The 24,593-nt window shown below is 44.5% G+C and overlaps 1 protein-coding gene across 1 annotated transcript in view; it reads right to left on the reverse strand.

Annotated features, from left to right (window-relative positions):
* Nucleotides 1–16,874: 16,874 nt before the first annotated feature.
* The window catches only part of ANTXR1 (ANTXR cell adhesion molecule 1), a 207,221-nt gene continuing 199,502 nt past the window's right edge, over nt 16,875–24,593 (reverse strand). The window contains exon 18 of the mRNA XM_032786627.2: nt 16,875–23,051. Within this exon, the coding sequence (XP_032642518.1) occupies nt 22,779–23,051 (273 nt within the window). The 3' untranslated portion in view covers nt 16,875–22,778. The remainder of the gene's footprint in view (nt 23,052–24,593) is intronic.

The following is a 24,593-nucleotide window of genomic DNA, read 5'->3' on the forward strand; positions in this document are numbered from 1 at the left end:
TGAAGACATCTGGACTCAAGCTGGAGCCTGGGCTCCATGACCCACCCCCCTCACCAGGTTTCAGAGCCCAGGCTCCAGCCCGAACCTCTACACTGTTATTTTAGCTCTGCAGCCTGAGTTAATTGACCTGGGCTCTGAGACTTGGCACCGCAGATCTTTTATTGCAGTGTAGACGTACCTAGTCAGGTAAGTTTGGGGTGTAGAGGAGGAAACAGGTGCAAAGAGGTTTAAGGCCTGATTTCCAGAGGTGCTGAACTCTCACAACTACAAGTCATTTGAGTTCTAGTCGTGCCTGGTGGTGCTTAATGAGATCAGCCTCCATCGTGCTGGAGGCTGGACATATTCTCTGTTCCAAAGAGCTTACAATCTAAATAGAAACAACACACGGGGGGGCAGAGGAGGAACGGGGACAAAGAGGTGACTTGCCCAAGGTCACACAGGAGATCAGCGGAAGAGCTGAGACTGAATCCAGATTTGAGTCACTGTCCAGTGCTTTAGCCACTAAATCACGCAAGCAGAAATACAAACACAGAAGCAGAAATCTTGCTGTCCTTGAAAGCAGTGGAGTTATTCACTTGGTTAGAGTATTCTGCCATGCAAATCACTAGCATTATGTATTGATGCTGTATAGTAATGATACTGACAACTTTGTCAAATGCTTTAAGAGCTACTGCTGAAAAGCACTTTGTGAGAGCTAGGTATTATTAGAAATTGTGCAGAATAATTCCAAACACTTGTAAATAGTGATACTGGCTTTAAAATTATGAGAGTTGTTTTTAAATTGAGTTTTGGAATCTTTTTATTTGTGGGGCACAGACAATAGGGGGTCAAATTTTCAAGCTTCTCTCCTCAGCCATGGGACCAAAATTATTTTTTTTTTTTACATTGAAAGCTGAAATTCTCACATTGTCACCTGATCCAAGGAGCTGAAGCTTTAAGAAAATACCGAATATCAGTGAGAGCTGACAATAGTTACGTTCACAGCACACACAATGGGGTGGGAGGAAGAGAAACATTTACATTCTTCCAATGGAACACTGCTTTATTTCTTAGAATTTAGAAGATAGCACACAACGACCAATTACAGAGACACACAAAGCAGGCTGGTCCCTAAGGCAGAAAGGTACAACTCAAGAACTTTGTTCTTCAACCTTGTTCTTCAAACCTTGTTTGAAGACCCAGATCACATGCCCTCTTGCCTGCAAGCAGGATCAGAACCGCCCTCACAATGTAAAGTGGTAGCTTGTAATGCTAATGCAGTTTCTAATACACCACACCCCTAGAGGTACCCAGCCTTAAGATAGGAGCACTGTCAACCAGAGCAAACAAGCTGTGAGCCCTCCTTGCTCATGGGGACAACAATTTACGTATCTCACAGCCTAAATCAATTTCATGTTTAGAAAGTGTTCAGCGATCCTTGGATGAAAGGTTCTGTGCAGGCTCAGAGATGACCAGGTCCTTGCCAGAAATGAGGGTGACGGACTTTTAGTTATTAAAGCATGTTGCTGCTAGAGCTTAATCCTGGCGAGACTGATGGAGATAAGGAGTCAGTGTGGTTTTCCACTATGAGCGGAGGGGAAATATATTACACACGACGTATGTATCACCCGACTGGCTAACTCAGCTGTGTAAAGTCTGGCCGAGCCAGCGCTCCTCAAGGGTGTGGAAAGCTTCTGCCATCTGTGCAGTTCTGGGCTATTAATTTTCCCCCACGCTTGCCTGAGCATAGGGAAGGGATTGTATTATTCTGCTTGCAAATCTCAGTTCAAAGACTGAGCCACTAAAAAGTAAAAGAAAGTTACGCTGGGAAGTATCAATCCAATGGAAGTATCAATTCAATAGTCCAGTGACATCAATGGAAAAGCTCCCATGGGGGTTAGATCTGGCCCTTACTGCACAGATCTGGATTTCTTTATCTGGTCTCCTCTATTTAGATTGTAAGCGGTAGAGGGGAATGACTGACTCTTTGGGTACGTCTACACTACAGCTGGAGGCCTCATTTCTCCAGAAGCGGATTAAGCTAAACCGCAAGCAGGCATTCTTGGGGTATGTCTATGTCGCACATTTCTTTTGGCAGTGTGCGATGTACACACACGGGTCTCCCCCTTAGCACGGGTATAAATAGCAGCGTAGATGGAGAGGCTTGGCTTGGGTGAGAAGAGACATCTGAAGGGTGTGGGTACACACCTGAGTACCTACCTTACACAGTTCTCTACTCACCTAAACTGTGCTGACATATCTACTCTGTTCTTTTAGCAGCGAAGCATTCCACTGCCTCCCCCCGCCAGAACCTTTCACCGATGCGTGTAGCTACACACTGCAGTGTGTGGACCCAGATGGCTTTTCATTGTGGCATGTAGTTACGCAGACCCTGCACGCAACTGCCAACGATGCGTAGTGCAGACATAACCTTAGGCAACACAATCCCATAGTAAAGATGCAGCTGACACTGATGGAAGGGTTTTTTTCTGTCAGAGTAGGACCACCACCTTCTGGAATGAGGTGAGTTACATTGATGGAAGCGCTCTTCCATCAGCATAGCTGTGTCTACACTGTGAGTTTTGTTGGCATAGCTATGTCAGTCAGGAGTATGGTTCTTAGCTATACCAATAGGATATTTCACTGTGGGTCAAGCCTTAGCAAAGAATAAGCGTGCCCACATTGAGAGCTAGCACAGAACAGCGAATGCATTTTAAATTCACACCCTAGCTTATTTTTCAATAGCTTCCCCATGCAGACAAGCCATAACTAACTGAAGCAAGCCTGGTTTAGAGGACAAGTGTCCACGCAGACTTTTGTGCCAGTTTAATTAAACTGGTTTTAAAAAAAAGTCACATTTAAGTTAAATTGGCGCAACTCAGCATGTAGACAAGCCCTTTAATAATGAACTAATTTACCTGAGAAGATGGAAAATGAATTATATGCTTCCTTACAACATTTTAATTTCAGGTGTGGAGCCCTATTAATAATACCTAGCTCTTATATAGCATTTTCCAAGCATAGATCTCAAAGCACTTTAAAAAGGAGATCAGTATCATTATTTCCATCTTACAGATGGGAAAACTGAGGCAGAGAGAGTCGATGTGATTGGCAGGCCAGTGGCAGAACCAAAAATAGAACCCAGGTCTTCTGAACCCCAGTTCAGTGTTCTGTCCATTAGACCTCACTGCTGCTGCAGCTTCACTGTTTGGGACCCAAGTTAGCTAGATTAAACCTACGTCGGGTAGGTCTACTGCACAGCTATCATACTCAGTGACTGGGATATAGACGTACCCTTTGAATCTGTCCAACTTGCTGTCATAAGTAGATAGGTAAGGGTTAATTTTCTTTTACCTGTAAAGGGTGAACAAAGGGAACCAAACACCTGACCAGAGGACCAATCAGAGAACTGGATTTTTTAAAAGTCAGGGATGGGAATTGTGTACTCTGGATCTTTTGTTTCTCCTGGCTATGGAGGAAACAGCTTTCCTGCTAACTCCTATTTCTTTCTAATATTCTCCTACAAAGTGTGAGTACAAAGGCAACAAGGCAAATAGGCTGTAATATGCTTTGTGTTGTATTTACATGTGTGTTGTACTGTGCTGGACTGGTTTAATTGGGCTATCTTTTAAATCAGACTGTTTATTCATATTTTCTTATAAGCAAGAGCCTGTATTGAGTTTCTTAATGCAGTATTATTGTTCTGTATTTTCTTTCTTTTTTATATAAAGTTTTCTTTTTAAAACCTGGTTGAGGTTTTTGGTTTTTCTCTGGTGAGGCTACAGGAAAGGGGAGTAGAAAATCTCTTTATATTAGCTTTACTAGATTTGAAGGCATCGCCTCAGGGGGAGGGTGATTTCCCTCTTTGTTTTGCCTTCAAGGAGTTAAGTACTGCATCGCCCAGGCTCACCCAGGGAGGGAAGCGGGGGGAGCAGATAACGAGGAGACAAGGGGGAGGAACTTGTTTTCCCGTTTGAGATAGGGAGACCCAGGGGTCTGGGTCTTGGGGGTCCTCCCAGGGAAAGTGGGGGAGGCCAGAGAGGGGGTTCCCCCCAAGGAATTTGGGGAACCCAGGCTGATAAGAGCCTAAATCTTATCTGGTGGCAGCGAAGTAAGATCCAAGCTGGGTATAAGCTTGGGGGAGGTTCCCAGTAAACACTCAGATGTTGAACTCTAAGTCCAGATTTGAGACAGACGTTTACCACACTTGCAAGCCCTGGCTCATACATATGCCAACATACACAAATGTTTCTATCAAGATCCTAATGCGCCAGCCTTCTCCTGAAAGTCACTCTCACTCCCTACAGCTCAAGGAAGTTGGGAGATTTTCTTGGTGTGTTGGCAGTTGAATGGGACTATTGTTTAGCTTTCTTGTCCTCCGTCTTCAGGGTGGTCCTGCTAACGGGTGGATGGGCAGGGAGTTAAAAAATTATCTGAGTTTGCCAGATTGTCGTTCTCCCTCTAAACGGAGATTAGTAAACTCTTAACGTTTCCTGCTAACATGGACACATTAAAAGTTCCCCAGGCTAACAACATCTCTGCCTACACTTCTGATCAAACTCAGCGGTTAATCCATCGAGCCAAGCAATTCTTCTCTGGCTAGCTTCCAGCAATTCATGCCTCCTTTTATGCTTTCCATATTCCAGTCTGTTTTCTATTTGTTTAATATTTATGTTGTGAGAACCTAAGCTGTGCCCAGTAGATTAAACCACTGGTCTGGGTGAGCCAGCACCTGGCCTCCACCAAAGCATGGCCAAATCATGCAGTCCTTAAGCAGGCAAAACTCCCAGTGACTTCAAACCCAGGAGCGGAAGGATGGTCCAGTGGTTAGAGCATTAGCCTGGCATTCAGTTAATTTTTCTGCTCTGCTCCAGGCCTCCTGAGACACTTTGGGGTAGGTTGCCGAGACACTGTGCCTCAGTTTCCCCAGCTATAAAATGGGGATTATACTGCAGATTAACTACTACTGATTAGGATTAAACTAATTCAAAATAAGGCATTCATATTTTAGAATAAGAACATCCACCCATGGAGTTAATCAGGATTACCTACTCTGGAATAACTCTTCACGCAGTACAAGAAGTGTGTCCACATGGGAGCTGGTGCTGAATAGCTAGTGCACTTCAAAACCAAACCCTAGTTTATTTTATAACAACTTCCCCAAGTAGACAAGCCTATAGTCTAATGCTCTCTCGTCCTATGAAACCATATCCGTGCCTGGAACTTTTGAAGCCTGTTCTTCTCCAACAACTTTCCCAGTAACATAGAAGAGGCCAGTGTGTCATTGATAAGATTCAGCCTAAGAGAAAACCAATCAAGCTCTTTCTATTGGATGGCCCTGGTGCCTGGCTTTGTGAGCGTCACTGTGGGATAACGGCTTTCAAACACTGCCTGCATATTTAGCATTCCCCTGACATTGGTGTTTATAGCATCTTGTTCATATGCAGGGGTAACAATGAATGAATCCTCCTGTTCTAAAATCGCCCAGTAACAGAGAATGCTGTGAACCCGAACCGAGAAAGGGAATTCAAATCAGCAAAGGGCCAAGCAGAGTTGGTTGATTGGTTCCAGTCTCTGTTTCAGGGAGTCTGTAAGACTGGGCTGGGACTCATGAGAACATGTGTTCTCCCAAAGCCCCAGGTGCCCCCAGTTTCCTCTCTCAGCTACAAAGGTTGAAAGAACAGTCTCCTTTTCAGCACTGATGATCCTACTCAGAACCCAGGACTGTAACTTGCATGTCAGGAAACCCCCATTTAGCCAAACACTTCAGAGCCCCAGTGAAAGCTGCATGCTTGTTTTTATTAAGCGAGCTGCAGAGAAAGGCCTCAGCTGAGCTGAACTACACAGACAAATGTAACAGAGAAAAAGGGAAATTTTGTCATCTACAGAAGCTCCTGTTCATAGGGAGCCCTCATGGAAAAACGAAGCAAAAACACCACACATGAAAGGCTATAAGGGACCTTCAAAGAACATCCCTGAGATGGCCTTTGTGGCCAATATTCCCTACTGCTGTGGTCATTGTAAATACACAGTCTTGGGTCCTCGCAGCTGATAATGAGAAACATGTGTTTCTAACCCTTGAGCCTATAAACATTTGCTGCAGAAGAGCAGAGAGAACAATACGTATTGTTATGGCAGGAGTCACCAGATGGTGCTAGGACATGTAGTCCTACAAATTCAAGAGAGATGCTGTCTTTCAAGAAATACTGTGTTAGCTGTGTGAGGTAGGTTCTCGGGGGGAGCTGCGGCAAGCAGCAAGGGAGTTTGTCTGCCTTAAGTGTTCTAACTAGAGTCAATTTGTGGGACAGAGGTGCTCTGGGAACTGGGCTTTGGACTGAGATCCCTGAAAGAAGGAATTGCCTGTGCGCTGTTTGTGACTACCTCTGTTCCAGGACTGGTGTATACAATGTGCAACAAACAACTTACACTAAGAATATACCCAGTATCTGTGCCACTAATTTCTCCATTTCAAGGAAACAGATCTGCCTGGCCCTGGTATCAGCTACTGCTCAGAAGAGGGGAGACAATATCATCACACACATGCTCTGTTGTGTATTTCTGTATGTTTAGTTCATGATCTTCTTTGGGTTTTTTATTAAAGAAAGTACAGTCTGCTGATTGGAGCCCAGGACCTAGGGAGAAAGGACCCAAGGTCTATCCCCTGGTTCCTTCATGAAGTAAACTTTGGGTCATTAACTTGACTTTACCAATCTTCAGAATGGGCAGAAATCCTCATTGTTTTCAGCACGTCAAGATCCTTTGGTAAAAAGAGTTATGCTGGGTTTCATGCTGCCTCTCATGCTTCGGAGAAGCAGCCCATAGCCCCCAACTTTTAAAACACTAGCATTTTCCTTTCATTTGTTTCCATGAACAAGAGTAATCCCAGGGAAGAAGCCCAGGGAATTTCAGTCTTCAGATGGAAACAAGACTGCCTTTTGTATCAGTAGAGCCCAAAATACCTCTAATGATTAGCAGCCAGAGCAGGGCTGTTCTTGGTTGTTATCTCTGATGTCTTCCATTTACAAAGGACACCCTTTTAAACCTTGCCAATTTTGCCTCCGACAAGTAGATAAAGTTACTTCCATATGTGGAGCATTACCAAGTTTCCTCTGCTTGCTATAGAGAATGCTGGGCTATTTAAAGAACTGGCAAACTTTTAAGGGGGACTGATTGTGTTTCTTTCTCAAAGACCTCCAATACTCCTGTGGCGGGGACTCTTTCCAAACCACCTTTGCACATGGAAAGCTCCTCAGAGCAGTCACTAGGGCCTAGATGGAGCTACAGAGATTTACACCAATTGAGCATCTGGTTCCACATCCTTAGTGTGTCTCTGTGGGGGCATCGAGCACCCTGTGGAATGCCCAGGGAAAGAGTAATATGTTCTACAGGGGACTTTGCTGCTCTCCTCATGTTCTAGTTCTGCTCCCATGGACTTCAGTGGAAAATTGTGACCTTGAGATTTAAAGGGAGTTGCGTCTGCTGCGTCACAGAGTTTAGGCCTTGCAATTGGATCCATATGAGTGAAAAAGTCTTCCCCTGTGGATCTGGGCCTTAAATATGCATCAGTTAGGAGTCGCTCTGTACTCAGTATGAACAATTGTTAACTAGAAGAGTTAACGGAGGTGTGTCTACGAGGTAGTTGGCGAAGAACTTATGGGGTAGAAAAGGGGCTGGGAGGGAACATATTTGAAAAACCAAGTAGGAGGGCCTTGGTAGTACTTACTAAGCTGTTTGGCCTGGGTTTGGAATTCAGGTCAGAATCAGGGAGAGTGCAGTCAGCATCATAAGAGCCACATCTGCTAGAACAGTGCGAGATGGGGCACTTAGATAAAAGAACCTGATCTCCCAGGCACCTCTTTCTGTGCAGCAAGAGAGGGGTGCACCTCTCAGCTTGCTCCTGGAGCCCCAGGGTCAAACAAGCCTCCAGGATTTGAAGCAGCTCATTGAGGACTAGGTAGTGGCTACAGTGCAATGGGTTTGGGTGTGGAGGTACATCACAGTGCCCAGAAGATGGTAGAGAGCTTTTCAGGGAGCTATGGGGAGGCTCAAGGCAGCCTGATTCACCCAACTGTCTAGTGCCAGCAGCCAGCGCCCCAGCCAACCATGGCCCTCCTTGAGCGTGGAACACCTGGAGCACTAGAATTCTGGCTGACCTCTGTGCACCAGGACAGAGATAGGTTGCCAGGATCCCATCTCCCTCTCCTCTTGCACAGACCCACAGAATCTTGCTGTGGAAGCCATGTCCTGTTGGTGTGAAACCTTCAAACCAGTTCACATTACAGCCAACAGACTTCTCAATTTTCCAACCACTTGTGCCCCAGGCCAGGCAAATTGCACAGGGGGCACCGGAATGTTTCACCCCATTCCGACAGCAATCGAGAGAAACACCTCCCAGGGGCCACGCTGCTGTGAGCCAGATCCTGCTTTCACTGAACTTAATGGGCTCGCTTTCCTGAGTGAGGCAAGTAGGACTTGACAGTATATTCTAGCATGCAAGTTCCTGTTTGCAGGGCTGGCTCCAGCTTTTTTGCCACATCAAATGGGGGCTGGGGAGAAAGAAGGGAGAGAAAAAAGAAAAACCCAATTGAGCTTCCACTGAAGTGCTGCTGAAGAGGAAGAGAGGGACTGAAGGACCTGCCACCAAATTGCCGCCACAGACGTGGACGTGCCACCCCAATAACAGATGGAGTGCCGCCCCTTTGTGTCAGCTGCCCCAGGCACCAGCTTCCTTCACTGGTGCCTGGAGCTGGCCCTGCCTGTTTGCATTACCAGTCCCACTTAACTGTCCCAGCTTAGGTCAGGGCCCCATTGTGTGAGGTGCTGCACACACAGACAATAAGAGGGAGAATCTCTGCCCCTGGCAACTTGCAATTTAAAGATACAAGACAGAAAGAGGAAAGATCACCCAAATTTTACAGACCGGGAAACTGAGGCATGGAGGCTTGCTGGACTGTCCATAGGAAGTCTGCTGATGAGGAGGAAATTGATCCAGTCTTCTAAGTCCCAGCTCACTGCTTTGATCACAAGGCACTTTTTCTCACCTGTACACAGAGGGTGAAATTCACTCCTTTGCAGAGGATCAGTAAAATGCCTATGCATGGGAGTGGGATTTAAATAGCGTATGGACCATTTACTGGCAGTCAGTGGAAAAACTGCCCAGTCACACAGTGCTGGCTCTCTTTGCTTCCTGCTGCTATGTTGCATTAGACACGCCTAAAAATACTTTCATGACTGGCCTATTATTTTTCCACCTCAGCCACTGCTGTTGCTATTGGAGAGACATTCTGCCACTGTGAAGGGGAGTGGGGAGGTAATTCACGCAGCCATGCACGGCTGAGGAAGTTGTTGGTTTACAAAGAAGTCTTAGCACCCTGGTGTTAGTCTGTTTATTACAACATTCTAGCCTGAAAGGGTGAGAACATTTACACTGCAAAAAGTACCCCACAGTATGAGTCACAGAGCCCAGGGCAACTGCCCCAGGCTCATGGGGCTAGTGCTCTGGGGCAAGAATGGTCATGTAGACATTCCCACTTGAGATGGTGCCTGGGTTGTGAAAGCTGGTGGGGGGTGGCTGGGGTCTCAGAGCCCAGGGTTTTCCATTTTTTATTTTTGCAGCGTAAATGTACCCTACATGTCTACACTGTGCAGTAAGCCAAGGCTTGGACTCAGGTTTGAACCCAAACTGCCCTTCTGTCCACACACAAATCAGTCTGACTCAGGTCAGCGAGGATTCAGGACCCAGGTCCTAGGACCTGTTGGGATGGGGGATGGGAGAGTCAGAGACCAAAGTCCCACTGTGACTGTCATCCAAGCTTAGTCATTTTGCAGTGTGGATGCAGCTCAAGATGCAGACCCAGATCACAAGTTCAGCACAGTGCAGTATGGATGCGTTAGCATGTCTGCAAGATGCGGGTCCAGCTACTGTAAACCCATGTTTATAATGCAGCGTGGATGCTCAGTTGCAGGCTTGGAAACAGTCTACAAGCCCAGATCCCACAGATCCAGGTTTACAATGCAGTAAAGACAGACCCTAAGGCTCTGATCCTGCAAATGACTGAAAGCACCATTGTATTCACATTCTACACAGTCCTACAATGACACCTGCACAAAATACACCATGTGAGGCATCATTTAAAAATTCATAACTCAAGACTCAATAGTAGCATGGTGAAATGGGTGTAGCAACCCTACGTAAAGCAATGAAATCTCCCCCTGCCCCCCACATGATGTTATTAGCACATGATCAAAACCACACAGTCCTGCCCAGGCAAAGGTAATTAAACATGCCTATCCTAAACAGAGGAGTATGTGTTTACTTCAATGCAAGTAGAAAACAGGGCCCTCCAGACAGCAGGGAAAGTAAATGGCAGGAGACAAAACAAATTTGCATTTCAGCGAATACAGGAGAAGAGAAGGAGATTGGTGGAGAAGGAGGTTCCATGCTCTATGTCACCCTCTTAACCATTTGAATAAACTTTGTTTTGAGAGATAATCTTCAGAAGAATCCACTTCAAGGGACAAATTCTCTCTTTCACCTAAGAAAACAAAGGCAGTCGCACCTTTGGCCCCCAGGAGAGATTGTGACCAAGGAAAGGGTCAGACACCATCTTGCTGGATGAGTGGGGATGGGAAAGGTCATCTTAAATAAAGCCTTGAACCTAAACTTGCTAGGTTAAGTTTCAGACTTTTAGATTCCTGTTTTCACTTGTATTTGCTTGTAACCGTTTCTATCTGTCTCGGATTCTCGAATTCACTACAATCCTATCTCCTTTTGTTAATAAACTGGTAAGTTTTAATCTAAACCAATCCAGTATTGTGTTTAAACTGAACTCCAGTTAAAGTAGCAAACTGTTGCATATTGACTCTGTACAGGAGCAATGAACCTTTAATATCTGAACTGTCCTGGAGGGGGCTGAACATGCAGAACTCATGGTCTTGGGGAAATTGGGGACTGGGAGCGTATTAGGCTCATCCTGCCAGTAGTACCCAAGACTGATGGAAGCCAGAGTGCGGCTGGTGTGTTGCTAACAGCTGCTGGGGTCAAAGGTTGTTGGACCAGGGGTGTAGCTATATACAGACACCCCAAGAGATGCAAGGCTGTGGGGCAGGCGGTCTGGTTTGGATTGCACCCTGGAATGTACAAGTACAGGGTAAGCACGTAGCCCATCAGCAACCACCAGCAGCAAATATCACCAACGGCTGGGGATGGGACACTAGATAGGGAGGGCTCACAATTCTTTCCCAGGTGTCTGCCTTGTGGGTCTTGCCCACGTCCCCGGGGTCCAACTGATCACCATATTTGGAGCTGGGAAGGAATTTTCCCCCAGGTCAGATTGGCAGAGACTTGCGGGGGAGAGCGGGGGGTTGCCTTCCGCTGCCGTATGGGGGCACACGTCACTTGCAGGTTTAAACTAGTGTAAATGGTGGATTCTCTGTAACCTGAAGCCATGATTTGAAGACGTCAGTAACTGAACCAGAGGTTAGGGGTCTATGACAGGAGTGCTTGGGTGAGGTTCTGTGGCCTGCAATGTGTGGGAAGTCAGACTAGAAGATCACAAAGGTCCCTTCCAACCTTAAAGTCTATTGAGTATCAGAGCCTAATTGAGCAGTCAGTGGCCAGCTAGAGGCAAGGAAGCTTTATTTTATTTGTTTAGATTTAAGATAATAAAAAGACACCTAAATCAAGGTGCTGAGCCCTACCACCCCATTAACACCACAATAAATACAACAGAATCCTGGCAGCATTAAGATAAGAGGTGAAATTACAATCTAGTTAGAAGAGCCAACGGCTCATGAACAGCTTAGGGAAATAAACCAGCAAACTTTGTTTAGAAACAGAGTTGTTGGTGTTTGGCCTGAGTGTGACACATCTGCAGAAGTTTTGTTTCTAATTGAATGGAGGCACTTTGATTGTTAGAACAATTGCTTAAATTTATGCGTTTGTCTACACAGGGAAAATGAGCGTCATAGCTACAGTGGAATAATTTTTCTACTTTGGCTATGCCAGTCAATTTCCTCTTGTAGAGAAGCCCTTATAAACACCACAACTAGCAAGACATTTACATTGATTCAGCAATCACAGTCACCGACATCAGGATAAAAGAATGCAAACATGCAAGCGTATTGCTCTATGATTTTTGCTTTCCAAGGAAGTCTCCAACTAGGAGCTGAAGTGTCATAACCAAAACCAGATCTCATGTTATTTCATCTCCCTGAAGCAGTACTGAGACAACACAAAAAATACAAGCACTAAAAACTGCTGGGCCTGACCCTTCCAACTGCTGAGCATCTTCTGAAAGCTGCTAAGTGCCCTAAACACACAGGGACGAACACAATCAGGCACTCAGAACAGAGATGACATAGGGATTCTGAATGTGTATAAACACATAAATTCCTAATAGACTAGGAGGATTGTAAATTATGCCATGCGTCATATTCAATTCCCTGAACTTCTGTGTGCCTTAGTGACTATCTGTAGAATGGGTATAACAATATCCCAAAGCATCTTTGGGAGCTAAAGTAATTAATTAGTCTGTAAAAAGCATTGAAAATTCCTGCTCAGGCCAGGGTAGGGTGACCAGACAGCAAATGTGAAAAATCAGGACAGGAGGTGTAGGGCAATAGGCACCTATATAGGACAAAGCCCCAGATATCGGGACTATCCTTATAAAATCAGGACATCTGGTCCCCTAGGCTAGGGCATGCTTAGCTCAGGAGATTTTCTCAAATCATGGGCCAAGACAGCACCATATGTACTGCAGCTTCCGAGCACACATACAAACACCTTTAGAATTAAGAGGAAATATCCATCTTACAGCAGATCCTTGAATCAAGAGACCCCTCCCCTACCCCTGTCATGATCAAATTCATTTAGGCAGGATCCACACTGACCTAACAGTAACCTGTATATTGTACAAGATGCTGGCAGCATTGAGTTCTGATTAGGCCTGACTTTGCTCTTCTTCAAATATTAAAAAAAAAAGTGTGTGTGTGTGTGTGTATATATACTGTGCCGCCCCCCCGGCTCCCCCACAAATACCCCACATTGCTGGGTAAAAAACCGCTCCAGATTTTCAATGATTTTTCCATCCCCCTGCATGCAACAGAATTTCTTTGGCAGTGGGGACCTATTCTATTTGCCATTACATTATCTACCAGTGCATGTTGTATAGATGTGTTTCTTTAAAGAGGGCATGAGCACCACTTAAAACCTCTTGATCTTAAAAATTAAAAAACAGCAAAGACTTTGAACACATTTTGAATCTGCAAGAGATTTCCATTGTGCTCCTTACAAGAGCTATGAACTTAGCATGTGCAAACTGTACACATTATATATTAGAATTAGGGGAAAAAAAATCACCCTGTTTCCTGCCCAGCATAGAATTCATCTGTTCTTGAGATCAGAGTCAAATATCCTGGAGAGCTTTTAAAAGGGAAAATATTTATGATTCAGAACAACTCTCATAACTATGCCCCCAAAGGAAAAACATGACTCCAAACACCCCTGATGTTAGGGAATGGGGTATTCAAATTATATTGCTCAGGCTGTCTCCAGACAATTTGCATGCCAAGATACATAGAGTCAGCTCTCACGCTCCAGATTAGAAAATTGACACAGGGGTTAGGAGAGAATTATTCCCCCTGGCACCCACCTGGGAATCCCTGGGCAATTGATCATAGGCCCAATCCAACTCCATTGGAGTCAGTGGGAGTCTTTCCACTAACTGCAGGGGGCTTTGGCTTAGTTTGGGTGTGCATGTGGGAAGCCTGTGTGTGTTTGTTTGTTTTGCTTTCCTGCCTGGCTGCTGCTGGAGACAAAAATTTGACTCAAAGGCATTATAGTTTCATTTGTTAGGGTAAATCCTCAGAAGCGTAGAGCTACTTTTAAAACAAGAGGCTAATGGCTCCAATCTGTTTTCTCCTCCTCTAGGACCCTGAGGAAACAATCTCTTTTCTTTGTAATCTCAACTGCTCTAGGAAACTGGGAACGATACATTAGGGAAGCTAGGAATGATACAGTATGAATTAGACTCACCACTCACACTCCTTCAGATAGCTCCAGCAGTCTGTTCCCTGCTGTTCCCCCAAGCAGAACGGGGATTGTCTCTTGCTGCATGTTAGCTTCTTTGCAGGCTGACTTTCTCAGCTGAAAAGCAAAACCCCACATTGAACTCCCTCGCCCAGCCCAGAGCCGCTTAACCTGAGGAAAGACAGCAGCTTCCTGACCTTCCAGGAGTTTCAGGCAAACTGTACTAAAGAAGCAAAGCACTACTCCCTGGTACTAGGCAGAGGCAAGCCCTGCTGGGGCTAATTGAGAAACACAGGTGAGTAATCAGCAGTGGCTAACAAGAAGCAGAACTCACAAAGCACTGGAGCCTGCTACAGGCTTTCAAAAGTAGCTAGGGCCAGAGATTTTCAAAAGTATTTAGACTCTTAACTTCCATTGAAATCCCTAATGTTTTGGGGGAACCTTAGCTGAGATACCTTAAGAGGGCCTGACTTCCAGGCAGGCCTCTGAAAATCAGGCCCCCTTTTAAGCATTAACACCCCACATTACTAGTCAGACTTGGTCCAGAGAATGAAGTTGCTCCATTTCCTCAGAAAACAGGTTAGGGTTGGGCACTATTCTAAGACAAAGGGGAGAGAACTTATTTGAGACTGCACAGTTCTTTGTGGTTTTGTTTCCTGTGCTCTCATTTGAGTCCGTCAGGAAGCATATATAATTTCTAATGCACTCCCCACAAATTCCTCACCTATTGGCCTCAATGCTCAGTGCAGAGATGAAATGTCTGGGGAAAGCCCTAGGGTGACCTGATAGCAAGTGTGAAAAATCAGGATGGGAGTGGGGGGTAATAGGAGTCCATATAAAAAAAAGCCCCAAATAATGGGACTGTTCCTATAAAATGGGGACATCTGATCACCCTAAAAAGCCCTGAGTTACAATCAGAGCTGAACAAGTTTGAATCTCATGCTAAGTTTGGGGCTGGGGGCTCCAGCCTGTCTTCAATAGCCTTTTCTTGTAGATGAGGACAGCTTGCAATTGTGTTGTCTTGTGTTGCAGGGGGAAGGGTTGTGACTTTCTGCTGTCTTTCCCCTGACAAGCCCCAGAAATAAGGCTCCTTGCTCTGATCTGAAGAGCAAGACACTGCAAGCAGAGTGAGACCTGGTCTACACTACGCTGTTAAACCGATTTTAACAGCGTTAAATCGATTTAACGCTGCACCCGTCCACACTACACTGTTCTTTATATCGATTTAAAGGGCTCTTTAAAACGATTTCTGTACTCCTACAAAACGAGAGGAGTAACGCTAAAATCGATATTACTATATCGGATTAGGATTAGTGTGGACGCAAATCGACGTTATTGGCCTCATTATTTTACAGTAGCTACCCACAGTGCACCGCTCCAGAAATCGACGCTAGCCTCGGACCATGGACGCACACCACCGAATTAATGTGCCTAGTGTGGACGCGCACGATCGACTTTATAATATCTGTTTTATAAAATCGGTTTAAGCTAATTCGAATTTATCCTGTAGTGTAGACGTAGCCAGCGTCTCCTCCAATTTCCTTGCAGTAGTTAGTTAGTCAGGTAGGTTAGATCCAACAGCAAAAACTGGGCCTAATAGCCTGCAGTGTTAAATATGCTGAAGGAAGTTGGGGGTAGGCCATAGAAGCCCAGCCAGAGCCCATGTTTTCAGGGATGGCTACTGATTTTGGATGCCCCATTTTTGAGTTCCTATGTGAGACATCTAAGGTCTGATTTTCTGCAGATTTCAGTGAGAGCAGGGGGAGCCTCAGCACCTCAGAAAATCAGGGTTTTGGTTGCTCAGGTTGGGAAGGGAACCCCAAAACAGAGGACTCAGAAGGAGGGGCTGTCAGATTCCAGTATATTGGGTGATATTTGTTAAGCAATGGCAGGGTGTGCGTGTGTGTGTGTGTACATACTGAGCACTGTACAGGACACAACATAGAGGCAATTCCTGTCCCAAGGAATTTGCAGTATGAAAGGCTGGCTGTATTGAATAGAAGTTGCACTGGAAAAGCTGGCAGAGCTTTTAATTCATTGTTATGGACATTGTGGCAAAAGTGAGTCTTTAGGAGGATATGAATGCATAGGTGGGTTGGAAAACTGGTTCAGGCAGGAAGTCTGCAATGAGGTGCAGCGCACAACCTGGAGCATTACACCCTGCTGAATGGATCAGGAGAATGTTTGCATGTTCCTAGCAAATTCAATGCTGGCGACAAGAGAGAGGGAGAGACAGATTTGGCAAAGGATGTTGTGGCTTGTCAATTTGCAAGCTCCCATTCGCACACAAGGGCCCCTATTCAGCAAAACACTTTGGCACATTGCTTAAGTCCCATTTGGGTTTGTCTACAGTGCAAAAGGAGGTGCTATTATAGCACACCAATGCTAACTTTAATCTAGTGTAGACATGGTTGGGCGTGGGCTTTAGTACAGGTTAGCTGTCTGAATACAAGCCCGCCAGGGACCCTGGGTACGTACTTGGGTTGCTGGCCCATGCTGAAGTCTGTACTATCATGTCTATACTACCATTGTTACCCACGCTAGCTCGATTAAAGGCAAGCCCACCTTCATTTGCAGTGTAGACATACTCATTGAGGTCGACAGGACTCGCGCACATCCTTAAATTTATGCCTGTGCTTACATGGTTTGCTGAATTGGGGCCTTTGTCATGCGCCTTATGCGTCCATCTTCATCAATCTCCCTTCATTTCCTCCATGGAAGGAAATATACTATTAGAAACCCACAATAGCAGAATACCGGTAATCCACACTGAGGAAAGGGAAGTTTTACATGGAGCTAGGGTTCTCCTGCTTTTCTCCTAGCACATTCGCCTTTGTCTAGTAAACACAACGTATGGAAACAAGTATGAATTACTGTAGTTCTTTAATAATAACATCAAGATCAGCAAGGGTAATGACTGAATTTAACAAATGACACATGCAACAAACACAAGGAGTAGAACATCATCATTTAAACCTGGCTTAAGTGTCTTCTTCCAACCAGTCCTGGGATATTAACACTGAAGTCAATATCAAAAAATAAACCATGTTTCCTTTCCACTGCTGCATCATCCTCAGCTATTAGCAATATTCTTGACTCAAACACTGCTAGAGTTCTCAAAGAAACTAGACAGCCTGCCCCCCGCTTCCAACTCCCCATCATCTAAATGATGACAGAACATGTTTTGACACGACGTGGAGTATCTGGAGAATTTGGAAGATCACAAGGCTAATTTGAACAAAGGCTTCAAATTACAGCCAGCAGCAGCTTGTAACTTTTCAGCATTTTGAAATGTTCTTAATCCTCATCAAATGCTACTGCATATTTCTTTCAGGCTGTTGGATACAGATTGACGTAGAGCATTGAATATAAAAAATGTACATGAATAAAGAATAATATAAGTCCCAGGCCTGAGTGTCCAATTCAGAGCAAATCACTCAGAGCTGTTCATTGCAATCAAGACCAATTCTATTACTTCTATATTTCTGCATGTGCAAGTGGTAAAAATGATACAAAAAATGAAACCCTAATTCCTGTTGAAACTGCAGAGCAGATGTTTCACTGATAAGCTCCTTCCTTTTGTTCTATAATGAACATTTGCCTTCAATTGGCTAGTTTGGAATGACAGCTTTGTAATATGTACAACAGGAAAGTTCTATCGGGAGGGGATACATAGGGTACCATCTGTCTGTATTACAGTACACCAGTTCATTCAACCTTGTTTGCATAGCATTAATTGTCACTGGAAGGCGATGTGAAATTACGGCCAACGTTGTCAAATCTGGTTGCCTAGAGTTTCATAAGCCTGGTCAACACTACAAAGTTAGGCTACCTACATCACTCAGGGGTGTGGAAAATCCATGCCTCTGAGCAATGTAGTTAAATCAACCTAACCCCAGTGCAGACAGAGGTAGGTGGACAGAATAATTCTTCCATCAACCTAGCTATTGCCTCTCTGGAAGCTGGATTACTTATACTGATAGGAGAACCCCTCCCATCAGTGTCTGCAATGCCACTGTAGCATTTCAAGTACAGACAAGTTCATAGATTCCAAGGCCATAAAGGACCACTGTGATCATCTAGTCTGACCTCCTGTATCACACAAGCCAGAAAACTTCCCCAAAATAGTTCCTACAGAAGATCTTTTACAGAAACATCCAACCTTGATTTTAAAATGGCCAATGATGGAGAATCCACCTTAATCTTGGGTCAATTGTTCCGCTGGTTAATTACCCTCCCTGTTAATTACTTTTATCATTATGAATTCCCACCTTATTGTCTGAATTTCTCCAGCTTCCCCTTCCAGCCATCTTTCTCTGTTGGCCCCTAACTCCATATTTAGGCACCTCAACAAAAGGAGTCCGATTTTATTTTCAAAAGTGCCCTGCACTTGTGACTCCCCTTGATTTTAGTGAGATTGCTGGGGGCTCAGCATCTTGGAAACTCAGCTCGCTTTTGCTGAGGTGCCCAAATATAAATGTAGGAGCCTAACTTTAGGCCCAAGTTTGGGGCCCAAGTCTCAGCTGATGTCAATCAGCATAGTCCCACTCAGCTGAAGATATGTCCTTTTGGTCTTAATTTCCATTCAGATTCTAGCTTTGGCAAAGGTGCCTTTACTCCCTTCCCTCTCCCCAATCTCTCCACCTGCTGCATCTTAGTTATTTCCTTTTCTCTCTTCATATTAATGCAATACAATGAAATTTAGACATGAGTGCAGCTACCCGCCTGGTTCCCTAGGACCTGATCTTTCATAAATTCACAGGTTCTAAGGTTAGAAGGGGACCTTTCCAATCATCTAGTCTGACCTTCTGCCTAAAACAGGCAACAGAATTTCACTTGGTCTCTTCTGCATCAAGTCCATTATTTCTGGCTGAGCTAAGGCATAACTTTAGGAAAGACATCCCATCTTCTAGAGATGAACAATCCATCATATGCCTAAGTAAACTGTTCTAATGGTTAATTACCCTCACTGTTAAAAATGTGTGCCTTATATCTAGTCTGAATTTGTCTGGCCTCAGTTTCCTGCCATTGGATTTTGTTACACTTTTGTCTGCTAGATTATGTTTTGTGTACCACATGCTGGCTAATACATGAAAGGAATCTATGTTTGTAAACCTAAACTGGCCCTTTATTAAGAGAACTATTTACAGAGATGCTGAAACTGCAGCTAGCATTCCAGTCATGTGCACACAGGCTGACTTCCTGAAGCCTTCTCTGAATGCTTCCCTCCTGCAATCAGTGCTCCTGCCTCCAAATTTTATGCAGGTTGCTACAGATTAAAGACCCATCTGATATCATAAATCTTCTCCCCTTTGGGAAAATTCATTTCAGAGCTTTAGGACCATCTCTTTGGAAATTTAGGGCCACACATATGGAGGAGCAACGTCTGCAAAGAAGCATGCACCTAGATGTTTTGCACCTGCTGAAAGCCTCTTCAGAACACACAAATGGTCCTCTGCATACATGCACAAAGGTCGGTGTTTGTGCCATGTTCCTTTCGATTTAGTACATGAATCTACTGCAGCCCCAGAAAATGTGGCTGTAGTCCTGTGCCTGTTGAAGTCAATTGCAGAACTGCCATTGACTTCAGTGGCACCAGGCTCCAAACCTGCATAATTGTGCACCCATAGGTTGATTTTAAATACAACACTGGAGGTAAATTCTGCTAGCCAACATCTGCTCTGGTTTTGCTGAGTACATTTTACATGGTCAGGGTCTACTGAAAACAAGTAACTTAGATTACCCGTGGGCACTCTGATTCTATGTCCAGTTAATAACCTGCATGTTCAATGTCTAGTAAATAACTGGTCAATGACCAGTTAATGATTCTCTGTTCAGTTAATAAAAAATAGGCATTTGCTTATCACTAGGTGTTTCTACACACACCCACTGCAGTATGGCTATACGCTACCCTAGATCCATGCGCATAACTCCCATTCAATGGATTGAGGGTCATATATAGCCCATAGTACTTGTAGTTCAATTAATGCTATGTAAAGCAGGTACTCGTCACTACAGGAAATATTTATACATTTATAAAAAGCAGTACAAACATAAAGAACAAAAATACAACAAGCACAGCTTGATACAATAACATGCCATGAAATATCATTGGCTTTATAATAATTTACTACAACTTGAAAAATGTTCTTTTATCCACACTGGATAGGAAATGCTTCCATCTAACATATGGTAAGCATGCAATAACAATATATACAACGACAATTTGGAGTTTGTTTTTACTCATGAGAAGGCTTGTAGTATAGGGATACATTAAAATTATTTTTTTTCTGGCCTGATTGAGCTTTTCTGTTACTCTGTTTAAGTTTGTTTTTTGTTTTTTTTTCCCTCTTAAATTGTGGTAAAGAAGTTTTTATAGGAATCCGCAAACACTACTTTTGTCTTAGAGTAGTAAACTAATTTATTTTTTCCCAGCAGTTGTTCTGATTTACTGGTTGACACTAAAAAAAGATATTCTTAATGTCATTGGTTAAAAAATAATTTTCTTTCCAAACTTTTTTGTACCTTTGAGGATCTATTAAGAGAAATACCTATTAATCCCTCAGGACGTTATTACACTATTCCCAGTTATTACACTTTCCATCTTCAGCTATTTAACTAGATGGCATCCATCTCAAGGGGAAGTCCAATGAAACCTTTGAAGGGCTTTCCAAGATTTCCAGTCCCACTTGACAATCCTAATGTCATCTAGTTGAACCGACTGTGGCCAGTACCTGCTACAGTCTGAGTAGCGTCTAACCCAGTGAATGTCAAAAGTGGGGACTGCTCTGTGCTGCCTGCAGACCAAACAGTTGTGATGGTGGCTACATCGGCCCTTTCACAGAACAGCCCGCACATGGCTGCAGACCTCAGAGCCATTGTGATCCCTGTATAAAGTCATTTGTTCCATATGACATAAGACACATTGACCAAAGGGTTGGTGAGTGCCAACTGGGCTGAATCTGAGCCTGATAGAAAGGGACTGTTTATAAAGGTCCCTGACAAAAGATATCGCAGTTCGTTCCTTGACTGGGTCTTTATCTTTATATCTGCTCTGTTCCTCTTTCTTGAATAGCCTTTTCCCCTAGGAAAGCAGTATTTCCAACAACACTGGAGTAACTACTTGGCAAAGCGTATCTGGGGTTGAAACCACCTGCTTTATGAGTATGAAAACCCTTCGATATTCACAGAATTGTAGCTACAAAGATGATTTGTCTTTATGATGCGGCAATTTCCAGAGAGATATTCATGTCATGGGAGCTGATCATAAAAGTAAACTAGGAAGGCAGAGGTTTGACTTTAATCTTGATCTTGTCTATTTCAGCACTGTGTTACAAAGGCAGGTGCTCAGGAAGTTTACTATAGGTTAAAATGTGTACATATGCAGTATTGTAAACTATGAGGGGAGAGTCCCACTGGGAAAAAAATAAAAAGAAGAAAACATGGAGAAATGCAGCCAGTGCATTTCTTGGAAGACTGATTCCCATCTCAGGCAACTTTGTGCATAACTTCGCCTTGGCCAACAACTGATAATGGAAGTGACAAGAGAAAGGTGTAGCCACACTGTGTCCCTTTGACAAAGTGTGTGGGAGACATTCAGTGCTTATTAAAGAAAGGAAAACAAAAATCAAAGCAGAGAAGTTGGTAAGGCAGAAGGGGGCAATTTACAAACAAAAGAGGCAGCGGTGAGATTCTGTGAAACTGATGACCATTACAGGATTTAAGAAGCCTAAGGGGATTGCAGTTTTTTTAAAAAAAACTGAATAGAACCAACCACTCATTCTCAGGTCAGCTGTTTCAGAAACCTTCATTTTAAAATGGAAACGGTCACTGAATTACTCTGCTGCACTCATCAGACAGGCACCGTTAGCTAAGCGTAGTGTATCGACTCTTCTTTCAACCTTCTCTTCCACAGGCTCCTTTGTTCAGTGGTCTCCGGACCCCTACAGCCCTGATGAGAACATGGAAGGCTGATCTTTCATTAACTCTTCTTCAGGTGTGGGGTTGGAGCCCTCCTGTGGGTTTTCTTTTTCTTTTATATATAATTCATTTTTCTAGTAGTACTTCAGCCTCATTCACCCACACTTCCACATAACAACATACACAAATCCATACACCAGACACCTACTCCAACACCCTCCTGGAAACTAAAGGATGATGGCCCCGTTCATTCTCCAGAACAAAGTCCATTGGGATGGCTGCTTTTTTTTTTTTCAGATTAAAATCCAAGATCTAACACTCTTCATTATCTTATCCTGCTGTTTGCAGGCATGTGAGAAATAATCAGCTCTCTATATTAATCTGAAGCACTGCAACAAGAAGAGAACTCATGCAGTCATGGCAAAGTAGCCCATTGTGTTGTCCACATTGTCTGTAGGAAGCTTTCCGCTGGGCCCTTCACTGTGGAGGATTGCCCTGCAGTCTCTGAATTTTCTAAGAGCTAGTCTTATTTCCAATTTCTTCCAGGATAACTGTGGTAGATCACGGAGGATGGCAGAGCTGAAGTGAACATTAGTGATTTATGTTTCTCCAGTGGCCTCATTTTTGCAGCCTCCTGGATTTTCTCTCCTTGCTGGTTTGGTGAGACTGGTGCATTGTGGGATTATATATAAATAGATAAAAAGACTAATAAGTGGTTTGTTCTATTGTCACCCATTTCAGAATGTAAAGACTTCCTATTCCCCCCTCCCCCCCCAAGACAGGTTTGTTACAGTACTGCTGAAAGAGCCCTCCGAATGCTTCTGGAAGAGAGAGGGACAAGGCTGAGCCCCTAGACAGAAGGGCGAGGGGGGGGCCTGGAGGGAGGAGGGGCTCGGTTGGGAGCCGGGGCCTGGGGAGGCGGGGGCAGTGGAGGGAGAGTGGATGATGGGGATGGAGTGGGAGGAGTGGGAGAACTGGGAGGAGGTGGGGTATAGATCGGGGCAGGGGGTGGAGGGTTGTAGATTGGGGCAGGGGGTGGAGAGGAGGGTGGATGTGCATGGCTGAGTGGGTATTTCGGCGGTGCCTCAGCATTCTTCACTCGGGTGAAATTGATACAGCGGCCCTAAAAGAGAAACAAAAAGGTTATTGAGCGTGGCGGTGATGTAGGAGCCGAGGGCCCTGCTGGTGGGTGCAGTGGTATTCCTACTCACAAATCAGCTGTCTACGTTTATTTTTGTGGGTGCACAGTTGGAGTCAAGACCCTTTATGGGCCAGATTCTTAACCCAATCCTTGTGTGGCTGCTCTGAGAAACCCAAAAGGATTCACGTCTGGAGTGAACCATGCAGTAGCAAATGCAAGTTGACTAATCATGGATGGACTAGCCCTGCATCCGTGACTCCAGCTTGCATGGTTTTGTGAAAATGCACACAGAAACATCCTTGCAACCACTGCTCGCTGATTCTATTGCAGCCAGCGGCCATAGCATGTAAAGTCCTGTGAAGGGACATGAATAGGGCTCTTCCAAATTCATGGTCCATTTTCATAAATTTCATGATCATAGAATTTTAAAAATCTTGAATTTCATGGTTTCAGATAATTAAATCTTAAATTTCACAGTGTTATAACAAAATATGAATATGTATTTAAAAGTGGCAACATATAAACATGTAAAGCCCTTAAGCCAGTGTTTCTCAAACTGGGGGTCCCAACCCAAAAGGATTGCAAATCTACTGGAGGGGGGCGACGGAATTGCCACTCTTCCTTCTGCGCTGTCTTCAGAACTGGGCAGCCGGAAAGCAGCAGCTGCTGGCCTGGTGCCCAGCTCTGCAGGCAGTGCTGCTGCCAGCAGCAGCAGCACAGAACTAGGGGTGTACTTTTGTATACTTTTACCTTATAGTATGGAGTAAAATCACACAGAAGACCAGATTTCCTGGGGGAGACCAGATTTCATGGTCTCTGACGCATTTTCCATGGGCGTGAATTTGTTAGGGCCTTAGGCATGAATGTCAGTCAGGGCTGAGGCACTAGTGGTTAGAATGCCAACAGGGCAAAGGTGTAATATGGCTTTGTATTTGTTCCTTCCCACAATGCCCACCCCATGGCCACAGAGTTTGGCAAGACCAACCCTGGCTATGTCGATGACTATGGCTGGATATCTAGATAAACAGGCACATCTGCTAATCTGTAGGTGTCCCTGCAGGCTTTTGGGACAGTTAGCCTTATGATCAACTCAGTCCATGCATGAAGACGTCTGGCTAACAGTGGTTCATTCTAGCTGTCCAGGTGTGTGCATGACCACTATCACCCTGGGATCTCACTTGCCCTCCATGAAAACAGATGCAGCCCTATTAAAATACTACACAGATGTTGCTACAGTTTCATACCAGACACTTGCTTATGAGTTCAGGCATGCTTTCTCCCAACACATCCAAAGGATGGGAAATAATCAGTGCAACTATTCAGCAGTGGACCAATAGCTCTAGTAAGAATTCCCCTACAGTGTAATGCAGAGGGAAGACAGCTGTGAGCGACAGCCAGATTCAACTGTCAGATCTTGCTAGAAGTGTATCCACTCCCCTCCCTCCTACATCTGTACACACAGGTGCTACAGACCGTGAGTAGCAAGTCTCTGAGATTAGACCTGAATGTAATAGATTTTGCACA

The sequence above is a fragment of the Chelonoidis abingdonii genome, chromosome 2 (genome assembly GCF_003597395.2).
Source record: "Chelonoidis abingdonii isolate Lonesome George chromosome 2, CheloAbing_2.0, whole genome shotgun sequence".
In the NCBI taxonomy this organism is placed as follows: Eukaryota; Metazoa; Chordata; order Testudines; family Testudinidae; genus Chelonoidis; species Chelonoidis abingdonii.